The 23,461-nt window shown below is 50.5% G+C and overlaps 1 protein-coding gene across 4 annotated transcripts in view; it reads right to left on the reverse strand.

Moving 5' to 3' along the window:
* The window catches only part of PRMT8 (protein arginine methyltransferase 8), a 121,035-nt gene that overhangs the window by 56,960 nt on the left and 40,614 nt on the right, over window positions 1–23,461 (reverse strand). For all 4 annotated transcript variants that reach the window (XM_070049357.1, XM_070049358.1, XM_070049356.1 and 1 more), the window contains one exon: window positions 9,005–9,190. In XM_070049357.1, coding sequence (XP_069905458.1) covers window positions 9,005–9,190 — 186 coding nt within the window. The remainder of the gene's footprint in view (window positions 1–9,004; window positions 9,191–23,461) is intronic.

The following is a 23,461-nucleotide window of genomic DNA, read 5'->3' on the forward strand; positions in this document are numbered from 1 at the left end:
TTAATTCACTGAATTGGTTTTCTATGCCTTTCCCCTTTTCTTTGCCTTTTGAGATCCCAAAAACCTGAACGTGTGTTCCTTTAACGGTGTCCAAAGGTCTCAGAGGTAGTCTTGATTCTTTTTTTTTTTTTCTTTTTTTTGGTCTGGGGTGTTTCAGAAGTCTAGTCTTCAAGTTCAGGTATTCTTTCTCCTGCTTGGTCTAGTTGTTGTGACACTTTCAACCGAATTTTTTATTTGATTTATTAAGTTAGTTCCTCCTTTCCAAGATTTCTGTTTATTTTTTTCAAAATATCTTTTTGCTGAGCTTATCATCATATACACGATTGTTTTTCTCGTTCAGTTGAACTGTCTGTATTCTCCTGAATCTCACTGAGTTTCCTGGGAGTCATTCTTTGGAATTCGTTCTCAGCCATTTTGTTGATGTCCTCTTTGTTAGGCTCTGCCACTCTAGTGACCGTGCTCCTTTGGGGGTGTCGCGTTAGCTTGCCTTCTCATACTTCCTGTGCACCCACACTGCACATCCGGCGGGTCGGCTGTGTCTATTGCTTTTGAAGACGGCTTGTGGTAAAAGACTTCTTACCGCAGAGGAAGAAGGAGGGACCCCCAAGTCAAAGCGGTGAGTACCCCAGCTTCGAGGGGTCTGGGAGGAGTCCCCCTGCTGACCCCCTGAAGTGCAGGCCATTGCTTAGGCCATGGTCCTGGGGTCACCATAGGGCTGCTGGGTGTGGCTGAGCCTGTGAGGCTACAGCCCTTCTTGCTGTTGTAGTGGGATGCCTGTGGGACCCCGTGGACGGGTATAGCAGGGCCTTCCGTTTCCTAGGGCGGTGTGTACTCCGAGATTGGCTGCTTTCTCAAGGTGGTGATGCTGCACTGGGGCAGCCTGGGCGCTGTGGGCCTGGCCCATGCATTCTCCCCCTTTTACTGCTATCATGCAGCTCTCTTGCGGAGCTCCAAGCCTCTGACAACGGTGCACCCTCCTGTAGCTAAGAGCTGGCGTCTGGTGTCTCTGGGGAGGGGCTCTAATGAGGCGCTCTCATTTACCTTTACCGCAGTGAGGATTCCTCCAGCCATGGGGCTGGGGTCTTGGGTGCCAGTGTGCTTTGCTCCTCTCTCTCTCTATTGCCACCCAGTCTCCACACAGTCCACAGTTTCCGTGTCTTCCACGCTGAGTTCCAGAACTCTCCCTCGGCCACCCACCTTGAGATACAGGTTTTTATTTGTTGTTTTTATTTTCCACTGTAGAGGAGGAAGCAACTTGTGGGCACCTCTGTATGGCCATCTTGGTATCTTTCTGTAGCTTTATATTAATTTTGAAATCAAGTAGTGAGACTCTTTCAACTTAGTTCTTTTTAAAATTAGTTTGTTTTTTCTTGGTCCTTTGTCTTTTCCATGAAAATTTTAAAATTTAGATTGTTAATTCATACAAAATAGCTTCCTGCAGTTTTGTTGCAATTGCAGCAAATCTGAAGATAAATTTGTGGAGAATTGTCATCTTATCACAATTGAGTTTTACAATCCAAGAACATTTGATTCACTTATTTAGGTCCTCTTTAAATTATTCCTGGAATGTTCTATAGATTCTAGTAGAAATTAACTCCTAAATGTTTTATTTTGCAGCACTAGATACGACATTTCAATTTTTTCCAGTGTATTTATATAGTGACCTCATAGATTACAGTCTTGATCACTTTGCCTATTAGTTCTAGTAGGTTTTTAAGATTCCTTAATGTCTCTATAAAAAGGCCCTGTCACTTGGAATAAAGGCAATTTTACTTCTTTTTTCCTATCTGTGTGCTTTTTACTTTTTGTTCTTTCCTCTTGCTTTGTTACACTGGCAAGAACTGCCAGCAAAATGTTGAATAGAACTATAGATGACAGACATCCTTCCTTTGTTCCAATAATATACAACTTGTCACCAGCAAGTATAATTTTAGCTGCAGGCTTTCCATGTCTTTTATCAGATTGAAGAAGTTCCCTTCTATTTTTAACTTGCTGAGCTTTATCAGGAACTTGTATTGAACTTTGTCACACTATTTCTACATTTATTGAGTGCAAATGACTTTCCTCCTTAAATCTATTAATCATTGACCTCCATAGATGGGTTTTGAATGGTGAACCAATACTTTGTCATGGAGTATTATCCTATTAAGATATTACTGATCTTTATTTACTCATACTTTCTTGAAGATATTTTATGTATATTTAGGAGGGATATTGATCTATAACTTCCACTCACCTTCTCTAATCCAAAATTATGCTGCTCATCATATAAGTTAGGTTGTATTGCTACATGTATGTTTTCTGCAAAAGTTTGTGGGGAATTGGTATTTTTCTTTAAATGTCTGTTGTAACTCACCAGTAAAACTACAGGGGCCTGGAATTGTTTTTGTGGGATGACTTTAGATCATGAATTCAATTTATTTCTTTGATGAAGGGTATTTTGATTTTCTATATAATTTATATCAGTTTTGACAGGATAACTTTCCAAGAAATTTATCCATTTCATCTAAGATATCAAATTTATTGACATAACGTCGTCATACTGGTCTCTCAGTATCTGTTGAATATGTGTACTACTTGTAATGATGTCTTTGCTTCCATTTATGAGGTTATAATTTGTGTTTCCTGTTTTGGTTCTTCTTGATCAGTCTATTTAGTTGTTATCAATTGAATTAAGTTTTCAAAGACCATATTTTGACTTTACTGATTTTTTTATACTGTTTGATTTCTGCTTCACTGATTTCTTATTGCATCTTAATTATTTTCTTTCTTCAACTTGCATGAGTTTTATTTGTTCTTCTTTCTCTAGTTTTGTAAGGTGGAAACTTTGATCATTGACTTTATACTTTCCTCTTTTCTACAACATATGCATTTTAAGCTATAAATTTTCCTCCATATATTGCTTTAACTGCATTCTGCAAATTATTTTACGTTGTGTGCTATCATTTAGTTTAAAATATTTTTAATTCCTCTTGTGATGTCTCTTCTTGCCCATGAGCTACTTAGAAGAATGCTGCTTAATTTCCAATTATTTGGAGATTTTCCAGATAACAGTGCTTTTGGTTTCTAATTTAATCCATTATGTTAAAAAAAAAAAAAGTACTTTGCATGACTCTAATTTTAAGTTTATTGTGACTTGTTTTGTGACCCAGCATATGATCTGTCTTAGTAAGTACTTCCATGTACACTTGAAAAGAATGTGTCTTCTAGAATTTGGGATGTTATGTTCTATAATGCTAGTTAGGGGGGCTGGCACTGTGACGTAGCGGATAAAGCCGCCGCCTGCAGTACTGGCATCCCATATGGGCGCCAGTTCAAGACCTGGCTGCTCTACTTCTGATCCAGCTCTCTGCTATGGCCTGGGAAAGCAGTAGAGGATGGCCCAAATCCTTGGGCCCCTGCACCCGCATGGGAGACCCAGAAGAAGCTCCTGGCTCCTGGCTTCGGATCAGTGCAGCTCCGGCTGTTGCAGCCATCTGGGGAGTGAACCATTGAATGAAAGACCTCTCTCTCTCTCTCTCTCTCTCTCTCTCTCTCTCTGCCTCTTCTCTCTCTGTGTAACTCTGACTTTCAAATAAATAAATAAATCTTAAAAAAGGGCAAGAAGCCATCTGAAGCTCAGCTGCAACTCCTCTGCTGTCCCAGAGTCGGTGTCTGCGATCTTGTTAGAAGCTGCATAAGATAGGGGCTTGTTTATATGAAGTTCATTTCTGGCTTTAAATATCCTGAAGGTGAGCCGAAGCTTCCTCTGCAGGAGATCTCCGGGACCAAACAGCATCCCCAACAGCAGACACAGAATGTGGTGCATAATATGTGCTCAAAAAATTGGAAGACCATCAGCATAATGGCTAAACACACAGATCCTGGGGCCAGAGTTCCTGCATTCAGACCACACCACCCCTGCAGCTGAGCTCTGTGACCCAGACCATCAGCCTCTGTGCCTCGATTTCTTCATCTACAGAATGCGCAATCATAGCGCCTACTATGTAAGGTTGTTGCAATGATTAATAAATGGATTAAGGTCCACAGAAGTGTTAGTCCTGGAAGTTGGTGATAACCACACCCTCTTCATCTGTGGAAGCAAACAGCTGAGGATGAGCAAGGACTGGAAGCAAAGTAATGACCTGGATGTCGGAAATCTCCCAATCACTGTTGCAGTTAGAAATCCCAACTGCCTTCCCAGATGGAACTGGGTTGGTCAAGCACCTCTCCAGGTCCTATTTTTGCTAATACAGTTCTCCAAGTGTCCTTTCCTAACTCGCTTTTTGTCGCTTCTTTGGCCCCTTCCTCCTTTCCTTAAGCCCCCAGACTCAGGAGTCAGGTCCCAAGTACAAGCTCTGGGAGAAGAAAGCTGTGACATAGTAAAGTTCCCATCCTGGGTCCACCAAAAGAGCAAGCTCTGTGTCCCCTTCTTCCCCCTCACCCGTGAGCCCTCCTTGGGGGGCAGGTGGGGGACAGGGAAGTCTTGAGGTCTGTCGGACATGAGCTCACCACTCTGGCAAACGATTCCCAGCCCTCTCTGCGGACGGTTTTGTCTCCCAGCTTTCCTGCTTATTAAACGCATGACAGCACATTGACTAATTGCTGGGAAATGAGGCCCCAAGAATCTATTTCAGAAAAACCTGCAGCAGGATTCTCAAAGGCAGGGAGATGGCCGGGAGGAGGGTTGGCACCCAGAGCTCGGGGGGCTGGCAGCACAGCCACATGGCAAAGATTCTCTTGGAGGCTGAGCTTCCCAGCCCAGGGCTGACTGTCAGAGACCCTGATCCGGGAGGTCATGGGCTCCGCCACCTCAGTGCGTGGAAGCCTCAGGGGGCACATAGCTGTCACTTTGCTCCTGCCCAAGCCTGCACTCTTCTCAGAGAGGCCCTGGGTTGCAAGGCGACTGCTCAGGGTGGAGGGGTGGGAGGGGAAGAGCAGAAGTGTCCACAGGGTCTGCAGCCGCCAGCGCTCCACCCCGCTCAGCACTCTCGCACGTATCCACAGCCTGATCAAACGCAGTGCACTCCGCACCGGGCCTCCTCCTCATTCTGCTCACTGCTGCTGAGCAGGCTGCCACTGCCACCGCCACCTGGGTGGGCCCTGCTAACCATGGGGAGCAGCCTGCCCAGCAGCTAGCTCGGCTCCGAGTGGTGTCATACCAGTCTCGCCCAGACCAACAAGGCAAAGGTGTTGGTGCAAGCCGCCTGGTGTGGACTAGAGATCCCTAATGCTTGGTAACAAGAAACTTGGTCAGGCCCTCTCCTTGCCAAGAGCAACATTCGGAGTCCATCCATGTGCTCCCTTGCCTCCTGCACCAGATGATCTTGGGGGCCAAAAACAAGGTAAGGAGCACCTCGCAGGTGGAGGAAGGTCAGCCAGCCAGCCCTGCACTGAAGGACCCATGCATTCGCCTAGAGCCAGCCTACAACAGCAGCGGCATGTGCAGAAGTACTTCCTGATGAGAAGGTTGCCAAGAGCTCTTCCAGGTCAGAAACGCGTCTATGACCTGCCGCTCCTTAAGGCCAAGTCCCCTGCCCTGTCTGCGCTACACACTCATGCGCAAGTTGGGTTTGGTTATCAACAGGCAGAGTTGAAGGAAGCTGAGCTACTGTTTCTTTGGTGGCCCCTGGTGTCCTCTCCCAAGTGGAGGTCATTTCCTTTGGGTGCTGGGTTGTGGCCCTGACCAGGCCTCACCTGAATGATTCAAGTAGCAGCCATGCCAACAGACCTTTGCAAGTCGGAAGGCATGCAAAGCCCTGGCATGCAAAGCCTTGCAACCGTCACCCTCGTTAGGGGCTGGGGCTCCAGCTGCTGAAGGAATTGCGATCAGTAACGCACATGTGAGTACCTTCCAGGGGCGAGGGTGTGGCCAGCAGGGACTGAGGCATTCCGAGGGCGGTACCCAAGAAGCCAACCAGAACATGCTTCCTGGGGCAGATGAGCCTGGATATTGGGGAGGGCTGAGCTCCAGGGGGAGGTGGTTAACTGATTTCTCACAGGAAGACTTCAGGCAAACCCAAGGGGATGCATTTTGAGGTTCCCAGAACTGCTCTGTCCTCCCAAGAAGCTGCCTGAAAACGGATACCCAGAGCCACAGGCCTGTCAGCCTTTGTCCCATGGAGGACAAACCCTGGGATGCAGGGCTCGGTCTTGATGAGGGGAGCTCTCAGTGGAGGCCCTTCTGCCTCCCAGAGCCTCTCCCCGGCCTCGGCCAGGGCTCCATGCCCACGCTAGCCCCACTCTGTCAGGGAGCAGGTGCCTGAGGTGGCACCAGCCCATCCTGGGTCAGGACCCTCAGAACTGGGCACAAGTCCCCAGCCCCCACTCTGTGGGCCCCAGGCCAAATGCTTTAATGTAGAGGGCAATTCTCAGGGAGTCGCCCCTGAGTGAGCCTAAGCCCCTCCCCAGAGGACTGCAGAAGGGACCAGCCAGGACTCATCAGTCCACGTGCTTCTGAAGTTTCCAGAAAGAAGGGGAGCTTGTTTCCAAGGCAGTACGGCTCGGTGGTTAGCAATGCAGTCCCTGGGGCCAAATGTGAGGGTTAAACTTCTAGCCCATGGCCTTGCACAAAGGCAGCACAAGGATGAGCCAGGCTTGATCTGATTCTGAAGGTCGTGAGTCATCCGTAAAATGGGTGCAGACAGCAATACCGACCTCCTAGGGTGGCCCTGAGCAGAACTGGGCCAATAATCAACAACGCCCAGTATGCAGTAAGCACTTTTCAAAATGCTGGCTGTTGGTATTAAATACCCTCCCAGCAGTGGCAGCACCGCTGTTGGGACAGAGCCACAGCTTATAGTCCCATCTAGTTGGAAGGGGAGCTTCAACACTTGTTGGTAGCTGTAAATTAATTTTTTAAAATTTATTTGATTTTTTTTTCTTTAAAAGTCAAGAAAAGCTCTCCCATCTGCCGGTTCACTCCCCAGATCCCCACAACAGCTGTGGTTGAACCAGGCTGAAGCCAGGAGCCCAGGATGCCATTGGGTCTCCCACACAGGTGGCAGGGATGCCAGTACTTGGACCTCGTCACCTGCTGCCTTCCAGGGTATGCATTAGCAGGATGCTGGACCGGAAGGGGAGGAGCCAGGACTCAAAGCAGGCACTCTGACATGGGATGTGGGCATCCCCATCAGCAGCCTCATCACTGCACCAAACACCAGCCCCAAAGACTTGTTCTTAAAATGCATTCATATGCAAATGGACTTTTGTGCCTTTTTCACTATTTTCTTCATGGTATAAGGAGCTATTTTCTCTATAGGGCTCTAATGAGGATTAAATGAGATGATTCATGTCATGTACTTAGTGTGCCTGGCACTTAGTATACACTCAGTGCTAGGAGTTTGGTTTTTGTTTTTTTTTTTGTTTGTTTGTTTGGTTGGTTGGTTTTTTTTTGGAGGGGGCGGGAGAGAGGGGGCTTAAGCGAGAGCTGGGGGTTGTAATGTGGGGTGTGCAGGGTGGACAACACTCTGCTCCAGCCCCAGCCAGGAAGCCTTCTCTTAGGAGGCAGTGTTCTTTCTAACGCTGACATCTGTCTCTCCCTCTGTGGCATACGACAGGCATGAAGACGTAAGCATTCCCAGAGAAGCAGGTGTCAGACTTGGGCCAGAGGCCCAACGAGTTTCCTGCATCTCTTCCCCTGGAGGTGTTTTCTGGCCTAAAGGACCCACATAGTGACCCCTGGGAGGCCTTTTCAGCCTAAAGATTTGGGCTGCCAGGGCCAGCATTGTGGCACTGCGGGTTCAGTGCTGCCTGTGACGCCAGCATCCTGTCTGCTCTGCTTCTGATCCAACTCCCTGCTGATGCCCCTGGGGAGGCAGTAGATGACCCAAGTACTTGGGTCCCTGCCACCCACGTGGGCGACCCGGGTAGAATCCCAGGAACCAAGGATTCCACCTGGCTTTGAAGAGTTAAAATTGTATATGTACGGGTGTGAAAAGTTAAGCTTAAGCTTACAGGTTTAAACCTTCCTGGTGCAGCTGTGAAAATAAGACAGAGTAAAGTAGCACCTTGACAGTAGGGACTCCATTTTGGAGCACTTGAGACTGCATTCTGGGAAAGCACCCCCCCCCCCGTGAGACTCTGGTCTGAAACTATGATCTCAAATAGTCGGACAATAGCAGTGCACTACATCACTCTTGGCAATGCACAAAAACCCCCTAGCATGATTGCTCAAGCTTAAAAGTAGAAAGGTTGCACCTGGGTTACCTGGGCTAATAATGAAGATGTGATTTGTCTATGTCTTAAAATCATAATTGCTGATTGTCAGATTTTAGCAACCGCTTAGCAACCGTGTATTCTCTCCCACCTCCCGATTTTGCGGTTTTTGCCTTTATAAACCCTATGCTGTAGTTCCTCACTGCTCCTCTGTCCTTGTCAGAGGGCCCCAACATGTTGGATCAATAAATTTAACCCTTTGCTGGTTGCATGAGAGAAAAAGTCTCTTGGAGTCGTTCCTTGGGCGGTGGGCTTTTTCAGACCCTAACAGCTTCACCCTGTCCCAGCCCTGGCTGTTTCAGTCATTTGAGGAGTGAACCAGCAGATTGAAGATCTCTCTCCCTCTCTCTCTCTCTCCTCTCTCCCTCTTCTCTCTCTCTCTCTCTCTCTCTCTCTCTGTCACTCTGCCTTTCAAATAAAGAAACAGATAAATATTTTAAAAGAAAGAAAAAATATTTGGGCTGCCCACATTGGAGCTCCTTGCAGTGACCAACGCCATCCAGGCTTGGGGTCAGGAGGAAGCAGGGGTGCCGGGATGGAAAAGAAACCTGGGGCTCCGCCCTGCCCCCTCTCTGGCCATGGGACACATGGACCCACGCTGGCACCTGCTCACTGCTCCAGGTCCTGCCCCTCCCCGAGGAACCGGTGGACAAAGAGCTCAGGGGTTCAGGGGCCCTGGGAGAACCCACTCAGTGATGCTGAAAGGAGAAGAAACTGCTGCCCGGATGACAGTGACCTGGTTCGTCCCAGCTCGTCCCATCTAGTCCCAGCTCACCCTCCCCGCCACCCCAGCCCCATGATGTTTTACCTCATGGATCCCAAAGTGGGCATAGGAGTCGAAGTAATAATCTCTCGACGTCATCTCTTCCGGGTTCAGCAGCTTGGACAGTTTGCCCCGTCCCGGGCAGCTGGGCTGGGTGGACACGTGATGGACGCAGGGCACAGGCTTGGGCGGGACCACAGGCTGAGGGGGCTGAGCCGGGGGACCGCTCACCTGAGGAGAAAAGAAGGGGCCGGGACATGACACAGACGCCCAAGTCCCGCCCTCCGGGAGTGCGGCCCTCTCCTTCTCCTCCAATCAGACGCAGCCACCAGCCCTGAAGGACGCATGATCCCTTCAGGCTTCCTGGCGGTTGGGTGGTGGCTCTGATTGGCAGGAGGTGGCTCGCCAACTGAGGGGCCTAGCTAACCTGGATTTATTCCAGTCGCAGCTCTTACTGGTGGGTGACCAGAGCCGATCCGCTTCTCCGGTGAACGAGGGCAGTAATGTCTTCCTTTGCAGACTAAGAAGCCCTCAGTAAAGAGAAAAGACAGGCAGCGCCGCAGGGCACGGCACGGCGGCTAAGGGGTGTGTGTGCGGCCCATGGCCGGTCCACTGAGTCCTAACTCCCAGCCCAGCCGCTTACCAGCTGTACAACCGTGGGGCACATTAGTCATTGCTTGCTGCCTCAGTTTCCCCATCTCCAAAGTGGCAATAAAGTGGACCCTGCCTTCTAGACTCGTCCTGAGGATTAGACAAGTTCCTGTTGTTAAAGTGCTTAGCAAAGGCTGAGCTCAATGCGCCCTTAGCAAGATCAAGTGCCTTGGCTTCTCTCCACCCCGCAGGTAGCGCCACACTCAGAAGGGACTGGCTCTCCAAGGCTGGCCGCAGGTTCTGGGTTTTCACACCTGTTGTCTTGCGCCCTGCCCTGCAGCACTGGGACACTGGCCCCGTGGCTCACCTCCCGCCTGCACACCGGAAGTGGCACTTCCTCTGTCTCCCGATCTGGCAATCAGCCCAGCGCCACCCCGTAAGCCCCGCAGCTAGGTCCCCGACTCCTCCAGGCTCAGGGGAGGAAGGAGAAAAAGATGGGGCTCAGAGAGCTTCTTCTTCCAGGTAGAGCAAGGGGAGCCCAGAAGCTCAGACCACAGGAGCCAGGGAAGAGCCCTCTCCCCAGAGTGTAGAAGACCCTGTGGGTTGGGCACAAGAAAGGCCTCAGCTCGGGGTGGAGCTTTTGCTTGCGGAGCCGCAGCAGCACCCAGGGTCAGCCCCTCCGCCGCCAGGAACCCGGGTCCTGGATCCCACCCTGGCTCTAGTGAGATGTCAAACAGATAACAAGAGGCGGATGGTGCAGGTATTGGCTCCCAGTGCAAGCCCTGGGGCCGGTCTGCCTGGCTCTGAGACCCAGCTCTGCTCCTCCTGCACTGAGGGACCTTGGAAAGTCGTTTGTCATCCTTGTGCCTCAGTTTCCTCCCCTATACAACACAGATCCTAATAAAAACCTACAGGAAAGAACCGTCAGGCTGTGTGGATGAGTGTATACAGATAAAGACTTTAGAACACTACTCGAAGCAAAGTGCCTTATTATTACTACTGCTCCTGGTACAGAGACTAAAAGTCATAATGCTGTTCTGTGACCCAGTTTTCCCATCTGTGAGCTGGGTCAGCGCAGACTTACTTCCTGGTTTTCTACAAGGGAGCAGGAGGCTCCAAGGACAAAGCCAGATCAAGAATCAAGTGGGTGGGGCCTCTCGCTCGTGCTGTGGGCACAGTCTGTGTCCAGGGCTGGAGGCGGGCGAGCCAGGGGAGGGTCACGGTCCCCTTTTCCTGGCGTATCTAGGCTAATGCCTCTGGGAAATAAGCAGACTTCCCAGTTTAGCAACATCAGAATTCAGGTCGGCAAGAGCCCAGGCTCGCTGGCAGAGGCAAGCGGGGCTGCCTCATTAGAATGCAGCAGGTGTGCCCACCCCAGCTTGGGATGTTGGTCACGGTCTCCAGGAGGCTAAAAATAGACTGTGTCAATTGCACACTCCCGTGCAGGCGGCAGAGTCACCTCTAAAGCCAAAAAGGGCTCTTTGCATGGAGCTGACCCCAATATTGACTCTATTTAAATAGATTAAGGAGGGAAAAACTCCTAGCTGATTCAGGCATCACGAACAGTCAAGGTCACCAGTGCCTCCAGCATCCCTTAGCTGTCACTCAACGCTGATTCCAACAACCCATTTTCCATAGGGGCTCCCTGAGATTCTTCCTCCAATAGGCAACTTACGAAGTATCTAAGGGCTAACACTGTGGCACAGTGGGTTAAGCCACTGCCTGGGACGCTGGCATCCCATATCAGAGCGTCAGTTCAAGTCCTGGCTGCTCCAATTCCAATCCAACTTCCTGCTCATGGACCAGGGAAAGCATAGAATGATGGCCCATGTAAGTGCTTGGGCTCCTGCCACTCATGCAGGAGACCCCGATGGAGTTCAGGGTTCCTGGCTTCAACCTGACCCAGCCCTGGGCCCTTATACTCATTTGAGGAGTGAGCCAGTGGAGGGAAGATTTCTTTCTCTCCTCTCTCTCTATCATTCTGCCTTTCAAATAAAAAGTAAACAAGTCTTCGAAGTATCTGCCATGTGCATGAGACAGAAATGAATGGATTTGGGCACCTTTCACTGCAATAACCACAGATCGTGGGGTGAAGAGGTGGTTCCAGCCCTATCTCCGGTTCTGAAGGCCACCAGTCAGCTCTGTTCTTGCTAAGGGCACTTGCACTCTGCCAGTGGCTGGCCAGCTGCACCCTCTCCATGAGGCTGCACATGTTGGGGTGGGAACAACAGAGGCCCACGATCCCTGGGCACTCAGCTACGTGGAGCATAGCTTCTTATTCCATCCATACCCACTGAACACCTATGACATCACGGCACTGTGCAGAAACAGATATTGGGGACTGTTTCCCCTAAGAACTCTGCTTTCTGATCCAGTAGGTGCTGGAACAAGGTTTGTTCTACAAAAGAAGTTCAAAGGGGCCAGCACTATGGCACAGTGGGTAAAGCAGCCAGCTTCAGTGTTGGCATCCCATATAGGCGCTGGTTCCAGTCCTGGCTGCTCCACTTATGATCCAGTTCCCTGCTAGTGCACCTGGGAAAGCAGTGGAAGATGGCCCAGGTGCTTGGGTCCCTGCACCCACGTGGGAGACCCGGAAGAAACTCCTGGCTCCTGGTTTCGAATCAGCCCAGCTCCAGCAATTTGCAGCTATTTAGGGAGTGAATCAATGGATGAAAGACCTTTATCTCTGTCTCTCCCTCTTTCTCTCTCTGTGTGTAACCCTACCTTTCAAATAAATAAATAATAAATTTTTCTGAAAGAAAAAAAAAAGTTGTTCAAGCAAATTGTTCTGGGCATTCAAAGGAGAGAACATTCTATTGAGAGTCAGGAAACCCTGGGATAGCTGGCAGTGGGGGAAGGTGTAGGGTTTTGTGAATGGATTTTGGTAGGTGGAGATGGTGGCACTGCCTTCGAAGAGGAAGGGGTGGTTGGAACAGAAAGATGAAGTGGCAGGAAAGCACCTGCTTGGGAACAGCTTGGCTGCGACGGTGGGGAATCTGGCTGAACGGAAATCATGGCCAGGCTAAGAGGTGGTAACTAAATACTGCAGAGGCTGGGGAGATGTTGCTGTGCTTTAGCCAGGGAGTTCTCTGTTTGAGCTCGACTTTAGGAAGATGAATGTGGTAGCAACAAGGAGGAGAAAGGAGCGGAGGGACTGGGATTGGGGAGACACGGGATGAACTTGGGAGGCTATTGTCAAAGTCCAGCCAAGAAATAATGAGAACCTGAACTACTGGGGCGCCCAAGGGGCTGCCTGCCAAGGAATTGCAGAAATAGAATATATAGGGGTTGGCAACTGACAGAATGTAGGGGAAGAGAGGGAAGCTGGAATCAGAGATGACTTCAACATTTCAATCCTGGGTGAGTAGGAAAATGGTGATGACATGAACAGAAATCAGCAAGTCAGCAAGAAGAGGCAGCTGTTGGGGGCGGGGGGAAGTAATAAATTTCAATCTGGATGTGTGGAATTTGAAATGTCATTGAGTCATATAAGAAAAGATGTCTAGCAAGCAGACATTAATGCGGCTCCAGTCAATCAATACCATAAACAATACTGAAAGGCAGGTGATAAACTGAGAAATGTGTTCTGACATAGGAGTGTATGGCAGACAAAGCCTACCACCCTTCATATGGAGAGAGCTCTTACAAACCAATAATAAAAGATGGATTCCTGGGGCCAGCACTGTGGTGCAGTAGGTCGGGCCACTTCCTGTGACAGCCAGCATCCCATATGAATGCCAGTTCAAGTCTTAGCTGCTCCACTTCCCATCCAGCTCCCTGCTAATGCACCTGGGAAAGCAGCAGAAGCTGAGTGCTTGGGCCCCTGTGACCCACATGGGAGACCTGGAAGGAGTTCCAAGCTCCAGGCTTCAGCCTGGCCCAACTCTGACCATGGTGGCCATTTGGGGAGTGAGCCAGCGGGTGGAAGATCTCACCTTTCTCTTACTCTGCCTTTCACTAAAAATCAGGCAAATTAAAATTAAAACTACACATAATTTTTAAATACTAGCTAAGCTTTCCATTTCCTTCTAAAATTACTAAAATTCTGCAGTTACAATTTTGCAGAAAAATAACTACTTTCATATTCTTCTAGTGGGTTTTTTTTTCTTCTAGTGGGAATGTAAGCAGGTTGAGAATCCTTAGAAGGTGTTTGGCAAAGCCCACCGGAAGTGGTAAAGAACATGAATCCTCAGCCCAGTAATTACATAGTGTTTGGAATTTATCATAAGGAGTAGTCTTGGAAAATAATAAATTTGTCGCTGTAACAATTTCCTGACAGTGCTGCCCACAAGGGCAAAACATAGGAGTTAACTTAGATGCTCCACAAAACAAGACTGATGAAACACACGACGGTGCCTCCCCTGGATAGACTGCTGGACAGCCATTGGAAACGTTGTGGAAAGAGCGACAAACGGAGAACACGAGGGAAAAGACTATGTGGTGTGATCCACTCTCATGGTGAGAACCTACCCACGCCCCAGTGTGAAGAGGGGTCTCGGGGAACGCCCCAGAGCTGTCAGTGATCAGGGAACGCCCCAGAGTTGTCAGTGATCGTTGTGAGGTGTTACATTGTGAGCAGTTGATTCTTTTTGTGTTTGTTTATATGCTTAAGTGTATGCTATTAATAAGTGCTATTTTGTAAATATCAGAACAAGGAATAATACTTAAAAAGAAGAGGAAATGTCATCCCAGGCTTCTGGAGAGAAGTTGAGGCTGGTACCCTCGTTTGGAAACCATCCGGGGGTGGGGTGCTGATGTGATTCAGGTGGGAGAGACCCCGAGGGCAGGAGGGTAGAGGGAAGTGAAGATGGGCCTGGGGGAGCAGCCAGCGTCGGTCCCCCCTGAGGACCGACCCCCCCAGGGGACCCAGGAAGAGAGGAAGTGAGGAGGACGTGTTCTTGCTTCTCCAGTTCTGTGACTGCGCCTCCTCTGCGGCTATGTGACCCACACATCGCACTCCCGTGTCCACGCAAGTGCTCCGAGCAAAGTCAACCTCCACCCAGCTCGGCCGGAGATCCCTCAGCCTCATCTATCCAGATGGACACAGTGCTCGGGAAGCCGCAGTCACCTCTGGAGCTAAAGAAGCCTCAGTGTGGGACTCCGACCTTGATGCAGACTTTTGCATTTAAACTTCTTCACATGGTCAAGGTCACAGGGGCCTCTGGTACCCCTTAGCTGTCATTCAATTTTGACTCCAAGGTTCTTTTCCATGGAGACTCCCTGAGACTCTCTATCCAACAGCAAACTTGCATAGTGTCTATCATGGCCATGTACTGCATGAGACAAACGGATCAATGGATTGGGAGGGTGGCATTCACTTCCATAGCCACAGGCTGCAAGACAAAGAGATGACCATGGCCCAGAGAGGATTGCATTCTGTCTGTGACTCACAGGTGTGGTCTCTCTAAGAAACCATGAGTGGGCAGGAAGCAGCAGTAGCCTGCACTCCCTAGACATTCAGATTCATAGGGTGCTGCTTCCAAGCCCATGAATGCCATGGGACACCTATATCAGCAAGATACTGTGTGGGGCCTGTGGGAAAAATGAGGAAATGTATGGACCCTATAGATTCCCTGTAGGCAAATAGGAACCTGTGCAGGAATCCAGATGGGTCTCCCTATAGGCCCTTGAGAGGAGATCTGAACACGAGGCCTTTGGCTCCTCCAGCTGCCCATTCATGGCCCTGGAAAGATGTGAGGAACATAGATGATGGGTCTTGGGGGATGATGGACGTGTCGTCAATAAAGTCAGAAGGCCAACCCTTCCCTCAGCCACACTTGGTATCCAGAGGCCCTGGGAGAAGGCCGCCTTCACACTCTCCTGTGTGTTGGCCAAGGACTCAGCCAAAGGCCTGGGAATCACACGGGATGCTCAGCCCAAATGATTAGACCCTCAGTGCCTCGGTCTCCGCATAGCGGCACCCATCACAGCTCCAGGTTGCTTCCTGTGCCCAAGCCTCTTCCCAATGGACGTTTCAACACCCTGCATTGGGAGATTGTGCCCTTATCACCCTGGAGAGCCAGCTCTGTTTTCTCTGCCCTGCCGTCTACTCTGGTAGCAGTTTCTGCACCATCACCCCCAGCCTTGTCCTACCTGGGGACCTGGGGACCCAAGGCTTAGAAAGAGCCCTGACTACTCTTCCTTCCCCCTGCCAAGGGTCCAGGCCCAGGGCACTGCTGCTTCCTGGAGGTCATCTGATGTTATCTGCTTTCCTGATCGGCTTAGAATCCCCACCCGCTGTCAGGATTTATCATGGTTTTCTACTCTCCACGCCAACCACTGATTTTTTTTTTTTTTTTTTTTTTTGACAGGCAGAGTGGACAGTGAGAGAGAGAGACAGAGAGAAAGGTCTTCCTTTGCCATTGGTTCACCCTCCAATGGCTGCCACGGCCGGTGCGCTGCAGCCGGCGCACCGCGCTGATCCGAAGGCAGGAGCCAGTTACTTATCCTGGTCTCCCATGGGGTGCAGGGCCCAAGGACTTGGGCCATCCTCCACTGCACTCCCGGGCCACAGCAGAGAGCTGGCCCGGAAGAGGGGCAACCGGGACAGAATCCGGCGCCCCAACCGGGACTAGAACCCGGTGTGCTGGCGCTGCAAGGACCCTTCAAACACTGTTCCCTGTCTCTAGGTTGGCCTTTCCTGGGAGCATTTCCAGCACAGTTTATCTCCCTAATCAATGACTTTTGATCTTCCCAGCCTTCCCATTCTTGCTGGGGTGAACAGACCCAGACTCCACCAAATGCTCTGTTGTGGAAACAGAAACTGGAGACCAGGAGAAAGATGTTTCCTGAGGAAGGGGCATTTGAGCTGGTCCTTGAAGGGTGGGTGGGATTTGCACAGGCAAGGGTGGGGACTCAGGGGGTGTGATTTCTACTTCCCCCATCTCTACCTCAAAACGAGGATCAGTGATGATGATGATGGTGAAGGGGATGATGATGATGATGACAGTGATGGTGATGGCCATGAAGATGACACTGACGTTGACTGAGACCACTGTGCTGCATGCACTGTGCTAAGCATTTTACAGACAGCACATCATGAATCCTCATGTTAAATCAATGGGATGGCCGGCACCGTGGCTCACTAGGCTAATCCTCCGCCTGCGGCACCAGCACACAGGGTTCTAGCCCTGGTCGGGGCACCGGATTCTGTCCCTGTTGCTTTCTTCTAGTCCAGCTCTCTGCTGTGGCCCAGGAAGGCAGTGGAGGATGACCTAGGTCGTTGGGCCCTGCACCCGCATGGGAGACCAGGAGAAGCACCTGGCTCCTGCCTTCGGATCAGCGTGGTGCGCTGGCCACAGCTGCCATTGGAGGGTGAACCAACAGAAAAGGAAGACCTTTCTCTCTGTCTCTCTCTCACTGTCTATTCTGCCTGTCAATAAATAAATAAATAAATAAATGGGGTGCTGAAATGTACAGACAAGAAAACTAAGATTGCAAAAAGTTTAGTGATTGGCAAAAGCCCAGAACTAGGAGGTACCAGAGCCAGGTTGTAAACCATACCTGTTCGACACCAGAGCCCATGCTCTTAACATCAGTGGTCAGCAGCCAGATTTTGGGTGGAAAAATGGGTAGCAGAACTGGCCCGGGCAGGAAGCCCAGTCTTGGGGGGAGGAGAGGCAGAAAGAGGGTTAGCAGGCAATGAGTAAACAGGAAAGCGCTTCCATGAAGGTGGGCACAGGTGGATACCTCCCCAAGGCGCCTGGGCTTAAACGGGAGCAGATGGCAGGCTCCTTGTGGCAGATGAGACACGAGGGCTTGTACGGAAAGGAATTTGTCTCGGATCACAGCAGCAAGCCAGAGGTGGATCTGGAACTGGAACCCCCAAGAAAATAGGGAAGTCATGGGGGAGGCTTTCAGGAAGCAGGGTGCGGTGACGGGCGTACGAAGCAGGCAGGCTGGCTGCAGAGAGCGGAGGAGCCTGAGCCTCGTGCACCAGGCAGCCGAAGCTAACCCCAGCCCTTTGGGCTATAAATGGCTCCTACTGGCACCAGCCCAGGCTTTAAAACGATTTCTCTGAGAATGAGAGGCTTCACTGGAGGAGCCAAATTCTGCTCTGTTCTCCAAATGTCAAGAGAGCTTTTTCTAACCTGAGATGTCTGTCCTTGGCAGCAGCCTGCCTGGCCTGGAGGGTCCGTGGAGGGAACAGAGGACGGCAGGGTACGGACAGCACAGGGGAGCGGAGGAGCAGGGTTCCAGGCCTGGCTTCACCCCATCTCTTCCCCACCGCACTCACCCCCTCCCCTTGTCCATCTGGGCCCAGAGCCCCTTCTTCCCCCAGTGTCACCCCTAGATACTGCACCCTTTCTTCATGCCTGTGTCTAGGCATAAGACTGTGATCTGAACTGCGGCCCATGCCATTGATCGTCACAGGAATAGGAGCTCTTCTAAACCATCTGCGTCAATAGGTAGGGACCAGAGTTTGCTGTGACAAAACATGCCAGTGGTGCAAGATCAGGCAGCAGCAAGGCCAGCAAGGGCCCTGCTGGCCATTCGGGCCTTTCCTATCGCCAGTGTCCCCCTCTGGCCAATAGCAGCCTTCGTCCCACCCTCAGAGCTGCCCCCATATTTCCCGCTGTCTGGGTTGGAGGATGGTTCCCAGCAAGGCATCCTTGGAGTCCACCACCCAGAGGAAGTAGTGTGCTACAACTGGCCCTAGTCACTGCCTCTTATCTCAGGGGCTGGAAGCCCAGAGTTGGGGCAAGGGGACAGGTCTAGATGCTGCTGGTCCTACAAGATGCTGCCATCTTCCCACATGCAGCCTCTGGGGCTCCCTGGCTCACACCAGTTCGTTCACCACCAGTCGCCTTGCAGGCGGCTTCTCTGGCACACTCTCCAGATCTGCCTTTCCTAGCCCAGCCTACAGGTGGCAAGCCCATCGACGGACACCTGTGGCAGAGCGTCCACTACTGTCATCCATTCGGCCCTCCCTGTTCACGGGTCTCTGACTAAAGCTCTGGTGTCTCAGCAGAGCCCATCCTCACACCGTTTTGTTGCCTTAGTCAAGCTCCCCTCAGCCCATGGCTGTCTTCCTGAAAGCCCCTTCCCTTGGAGCCTGCCATGCACCACTCTCAGTCTCCACCCTTCCAGGGTTGCCAGGGAGACCCACCAGAGCTCTTGGCTGAGCCAGGGCTCGAAGAGGCTCAAAGACAGTGGTTCTCAAGTTACCAGCATCACCCGTGGGGCTGGAAAGCCATGCAAATGCTTGGGCCTTACCAGAAGCCCTGGCCTGGGGCCCAGAAGCCTGCACGTGACAGGCCCTTCAGGAGATTCTGATCCAGAGTCCTATTCTGATGACAGCCACTGGTCTAGGTTGCATTTTCCCACGCTGTGTTGCACAGAATAGGACCTCCTGGGAGAGGGCGCCGCAGTCAGGTACATTTGGACAGACGAGCTAAAGAGATTGCTTCGTTGCGATCCTCTACAGCCTTTAAGTAGCCAGGATGAAGTGCGACCCTCCAAGAGGGCACGGGAGGGGTCCAGTGCCAGCAGATTTAATACCTGAGGCACCACTGGTCTCGAGATATCTCTAAACATGTCTAGAAATTAATGTTCTGAGCAAAACAATCTGCGTTCTGATTTCAAACAGTGCTTGTGCCTTCCAATCCATTCACCATCGTAGAGGTGGATCTCAAGCCCACCCCTCAAATCCGTGGAATCAGAACCTGAGGGCTGGGGCTGGGGCTGTGGTGCAGCAGGTTAACACCCTGGCCTGAAGCCCTGGCATCCCATATGGACACGGGTTCAAGACCCGGCTGCCCCACTTCCAATCAAGCGCTCTGCGGTGGCCTGGGAAAGCAGTAAAAGATGGTCCAAGTCCTTGGGCCCCTGCGCCTACGTGGGAGACCTGGAAGAAGCTCCTGGCTTCTGGCTTCAGATCGGTGCAGCTCCGGTTGTTGAGGCCAACTGGGGAGTGAACCAGCAGATGGAAGACCTCTTTCTCTCTCTCTCTGCCTCTCCTCTCTCTGTGTAAATCTGACTTTCAAATAAATACATAAATCTTAAAAAAAAAAAAAAAACAGGAACCTGAGGGCTGAGACCCCATGATCCTCACCTTCCACGAGCTGCCCGGGTGTTGCCCTGATGGGCCGAGGACAGTACCTGCCCTGCCCTTTCCTCTCTGTTCCCTTGAGCTGACGCAGCCCTCGGATGCCAACCTAGCCCTGCCCTCATGCATTCCCAGATGACATCGGAGCCAGGCCAAGGGCACTTGGCAGAGAGGCAGCCAAAGGTGCCAGAGAACACTTCAGTATGACCGTGAAAGAGCAGGGGCTGGGTTCGACTTTGGCCAATGCCAACGCGCGGTCACTTCCAGGGGACCTGGGTGGCTCACACGGAAGCCAGCCCTCAGCGGCAGTGGTGGCAGTGGTGGCAGTGCACCGTGTCTCCGTGCCTCCCCTCGGCCTCTGGCTGTCTCTTTGTGCTATAACAGCAATGCCTGCTTCAAATCAAAATGGCTTTGCACCCACACAGCACTCCCTCTGCCTCCTGGTTCACTAACTGCTGGGAAAGAATCTATTGGATTTTTTGGGCCTGACCTATTTTTTAAATAAACTGGGGCTGTTTCCCACTATTAGTCACTTTTCTCCCAAGCCTCCACATATTAAATTCTCTTCTTATATCCTCAGATATTTGGGCTGCGAGAAATGTCAAGTTAATTGGATGCTTGGCTCCTGGCTCTTCCTCTTCAATGGGCTTAAAAGGCACACTTCCCTGTGTGCTCCCCTCTGCTTCCTCCCACATCCCTCCCCAAGGCAACAGGAGCTTCTTTCTCTCCTTGGACTTGAAGGAGGTTCCTGGGGCACCCGGCTTCCCGCTCTGCCCCATGTACAGGCAAACATGCAGGGAGACATAGTCTCCCCTGACAGGCTTACGGTGCCCTTCCGGCTTCGGGACGTCAGCCAATCCCAACGTGCGGTCCTGCCCAGGGTCCTAGTATGGCTCGACTCAAGGGCAGTCCTCAGTGGCAGCGGCAGCACGCACTATGTCCCATACTCATATCGCTGTGCACAGCCAGCTTCCTCTTCTGTCACACAGTAACAGTTACGGCCCGATCTCTCCTCGCGCGGCTACAATGGCACAGACGCTGACTATGCAACTGTTTAGAGGAAACTCCAAAGTGTGACATAGGAGTAGGAGACTTCCGGCTCTTGCCATCTGACTCGCTGCCATGATGCTATTTTTGGATGCTCCCTGGGTCCTGTGCTGGCACTGGACACGATGGCTTTGGCTGCCCTTAGAGCTGTGTTCTGCTGGCTGCTTGACCCTGCCTCGTCACCTTACAAATTGTCCACTCTCTAGGCTTCTGTTCTGCCTCGTTTCCTCTGTGCTATCTCAATACGACTGGGTTGAGCTCTTCAGGAAGGGGCCATCATTAGAAACCAGCCGTTTTCTCCAGCCCTGGGTCTCTTCCTGCTCCTGTTCTAAAGGCCTGTGGCATCTGCTTGCCTAAAGCTACTGGCTTTGTTCTGTTCTGTTTGGGGAGCAAATCGTCTCAGGCAAATGTTCTACAATTAAAGGTGTGACTGCTGTAAATAAGAAGTAAATTCTTTCAGAGTAGTGATCAGATTTTATTTGAGTGTACTTCAAAAAGTTCACGGCAAAATGGAAGTGAAAGACAAGTTTAGGGGTGGGCGTTGGGCACAGGTGCCACTTTGGAGATCCATATCCTTTTATCAGAGTGCCTGGGGTTCAAGTTCCAGCTCCACTCCAGATTCTAGTTTCCTGCTAATGCACACTCTGAGAGGCATCAAGTAGGTGATGGCTTAAATACCTGCGCTCTGACACCCACATAGGAGACCTGGACTGAATTCCTAACTCCTGGCTTTGACTCAGGCTAGGCCTTGTGGGCATTTGAGGAGTGAATCAATAGAGAGCTCTTGCTCTCTCTCTCACTCTCTCCCTTTCTCCCCCCCTCAACCCCGCTTTATTCTGCCGCTCTCTTTTTTTTGTTGTTGTTGTTGGCCAATTTAAATTCACTGTTTATTTATTTGTTTTGAAAGACAGCGGGACAGACAGACAATCTTCTATCTGCTGGTTCACTCCTCCAATGCCTGCAACAGCTGCGAATTCAATCTGAGTCTTTTATGTGGGTGGCAGGAACCCAGCTACTTGAGGCATCATCTGCTACCTCCGAGAGTATGCATTAGCAGGAGCTGGGAGTAGGAGAGTGCCAGGACTCCAGTCCAGATGCTCCAGTATGGGATGCAGGTGCCCTAAGCAGCACCCTAACCTCTAGGCAAACACCTAGTCCTCTCTGCCTCTTCAATACATTTTTAAAAAACATGCTAAAGGTAAGTTTATTTTGGTGCAAGAAAAAAAAAAGAAAACATTTTAACCCATACAACAAGTTTTCCATGAACTTTTAGAAGACCCCTCACATGCATGGATTTCAAAATATTTTGCACGAAATAAGCTTATCTTTCAATGCCATTGTCCACAGACCTGCAGAAGTTCCTTGTATGTCTTGTTTCCCCCTTAATACCTGGCATGGAGCTGAGGGCTCAGTAGAGACTCCTTGATTACACTATGCTTGTACCTTCGCTGGGCCAACATCGCCGTTCATAAATAGATTATGAACGTAGAGGGAAGCAGGCTACTTCTCACCATGCAGTCAGAGAGCCTTGACTCCCCTTGAGAGAGCAGAGCGATGGCAGGAAGGAAGACAGAACTGAGAACAGCCATCGGAACCCTCACACACCCCAGCTCCCCTGGAGGGCTCAGCCATGCTCCACACACCGTGCCAAGAAGTATCTTACCTTCTGTGGCTGCCAGGACAAGAACCTATCTTGCAAATATAGAATGCACTTACTAAGCACCTGTGACTCCACCCATGCTGTGACTTCAACTAGACTCAAGTGCATTTGTTAGATGGTGTTCCAATGATCTCTTCACACCCAAGTCATACAAGACCTCACTGCGAGCAATGATGTCAGAGATCACACCGCAGAGGCGCAGGAGTCAGCAGCTGCCCCCTCGGAGTCCCAGTCCCATCACCCGACCCCTAAGCTGGGGGCTGGAGGAGAACAAGCCGTGAGGTCAGGTTGTGAGACAGAAAGGAAGTGACACGCTTCAGGCCACGCCCATGACCCACGCCGAGTTAATCTAGATTCTCACTCTGGTTTCCACGAACTTCTCCAGGCACTTCCTATTTAAGTCTAGAAAACTCATTTGCTCCTATCAAATGTATTTCGACTCAGATTGTTAGCAGGAGTGGCTGACTCCTTTAGAGATTCTGATACAAGCACAATCTGAAAGTGCTGGCGTTCCAGCTACACACAGAGAGATGTCAGCCAGCAGTAATAATCCAGTAATAATAACCTGTTTAAAAGGTGACTTCAAATTAGTCAATACAGACAAAAAAAAAAAAAAACCTGTAATGAGGCTGGTGCTGTGGCCTAATAAGTTAGGCCTCTGCCTGCAGCACTGGCATCCAATATGAGCATTGGTTAGAGTCCCAGATGCTCCTCTTCCGATCCAGCTCTCCGCTTATGGCTGGGAAAGCAGCAGCAGATGGCCCAAGTCATTGGCCCCTAAACCCAAGACCCAGAAGAAGCTCCCAGCTTTGTATCCACTCAGCTCCGGGCATTGTGGCAATTTGGGGAGTAAAGCAGCACATGGAAGACCTTTCTCTCTGTCTCTCCCTCTCTCTGTCTATAACACTGCCTCTCGAATACATAAACCTTTATTTAAAAAGCTGCAAAATAGATGAAGCCAAAGCTTACAGAAACAAATGGGTAAATGCAAATCAAAACTACAGTCAGATGCTACCTCACATCCAAAGGACAGCTATTATATGTATGCAAAAAAAAAAAAAAAAAAAAAAAAACAGAAAATAACCAATGTTGGTGAGGATGTGGAGAAATTAGAACTCATGCGCATTGTTGGTGGGAACATAAAACGGTACAATGG

The sequence above is a fragment of the Oryctolagus cuniculus genome, chromosome 9 (assembly GCF_964237555.1).
Source record: "Oryctolagus cuniculus chromosome 9, mOryCun1.1, whole genome shotgun sequence".
In the NCBI taxonomy this organism is placed as follows: Eukaryota; Metazoa; Chordata; class Mammalia; order Lagomorpha; family Leporidae; genus Oryctolagus; species Oryctolagus cuniculus.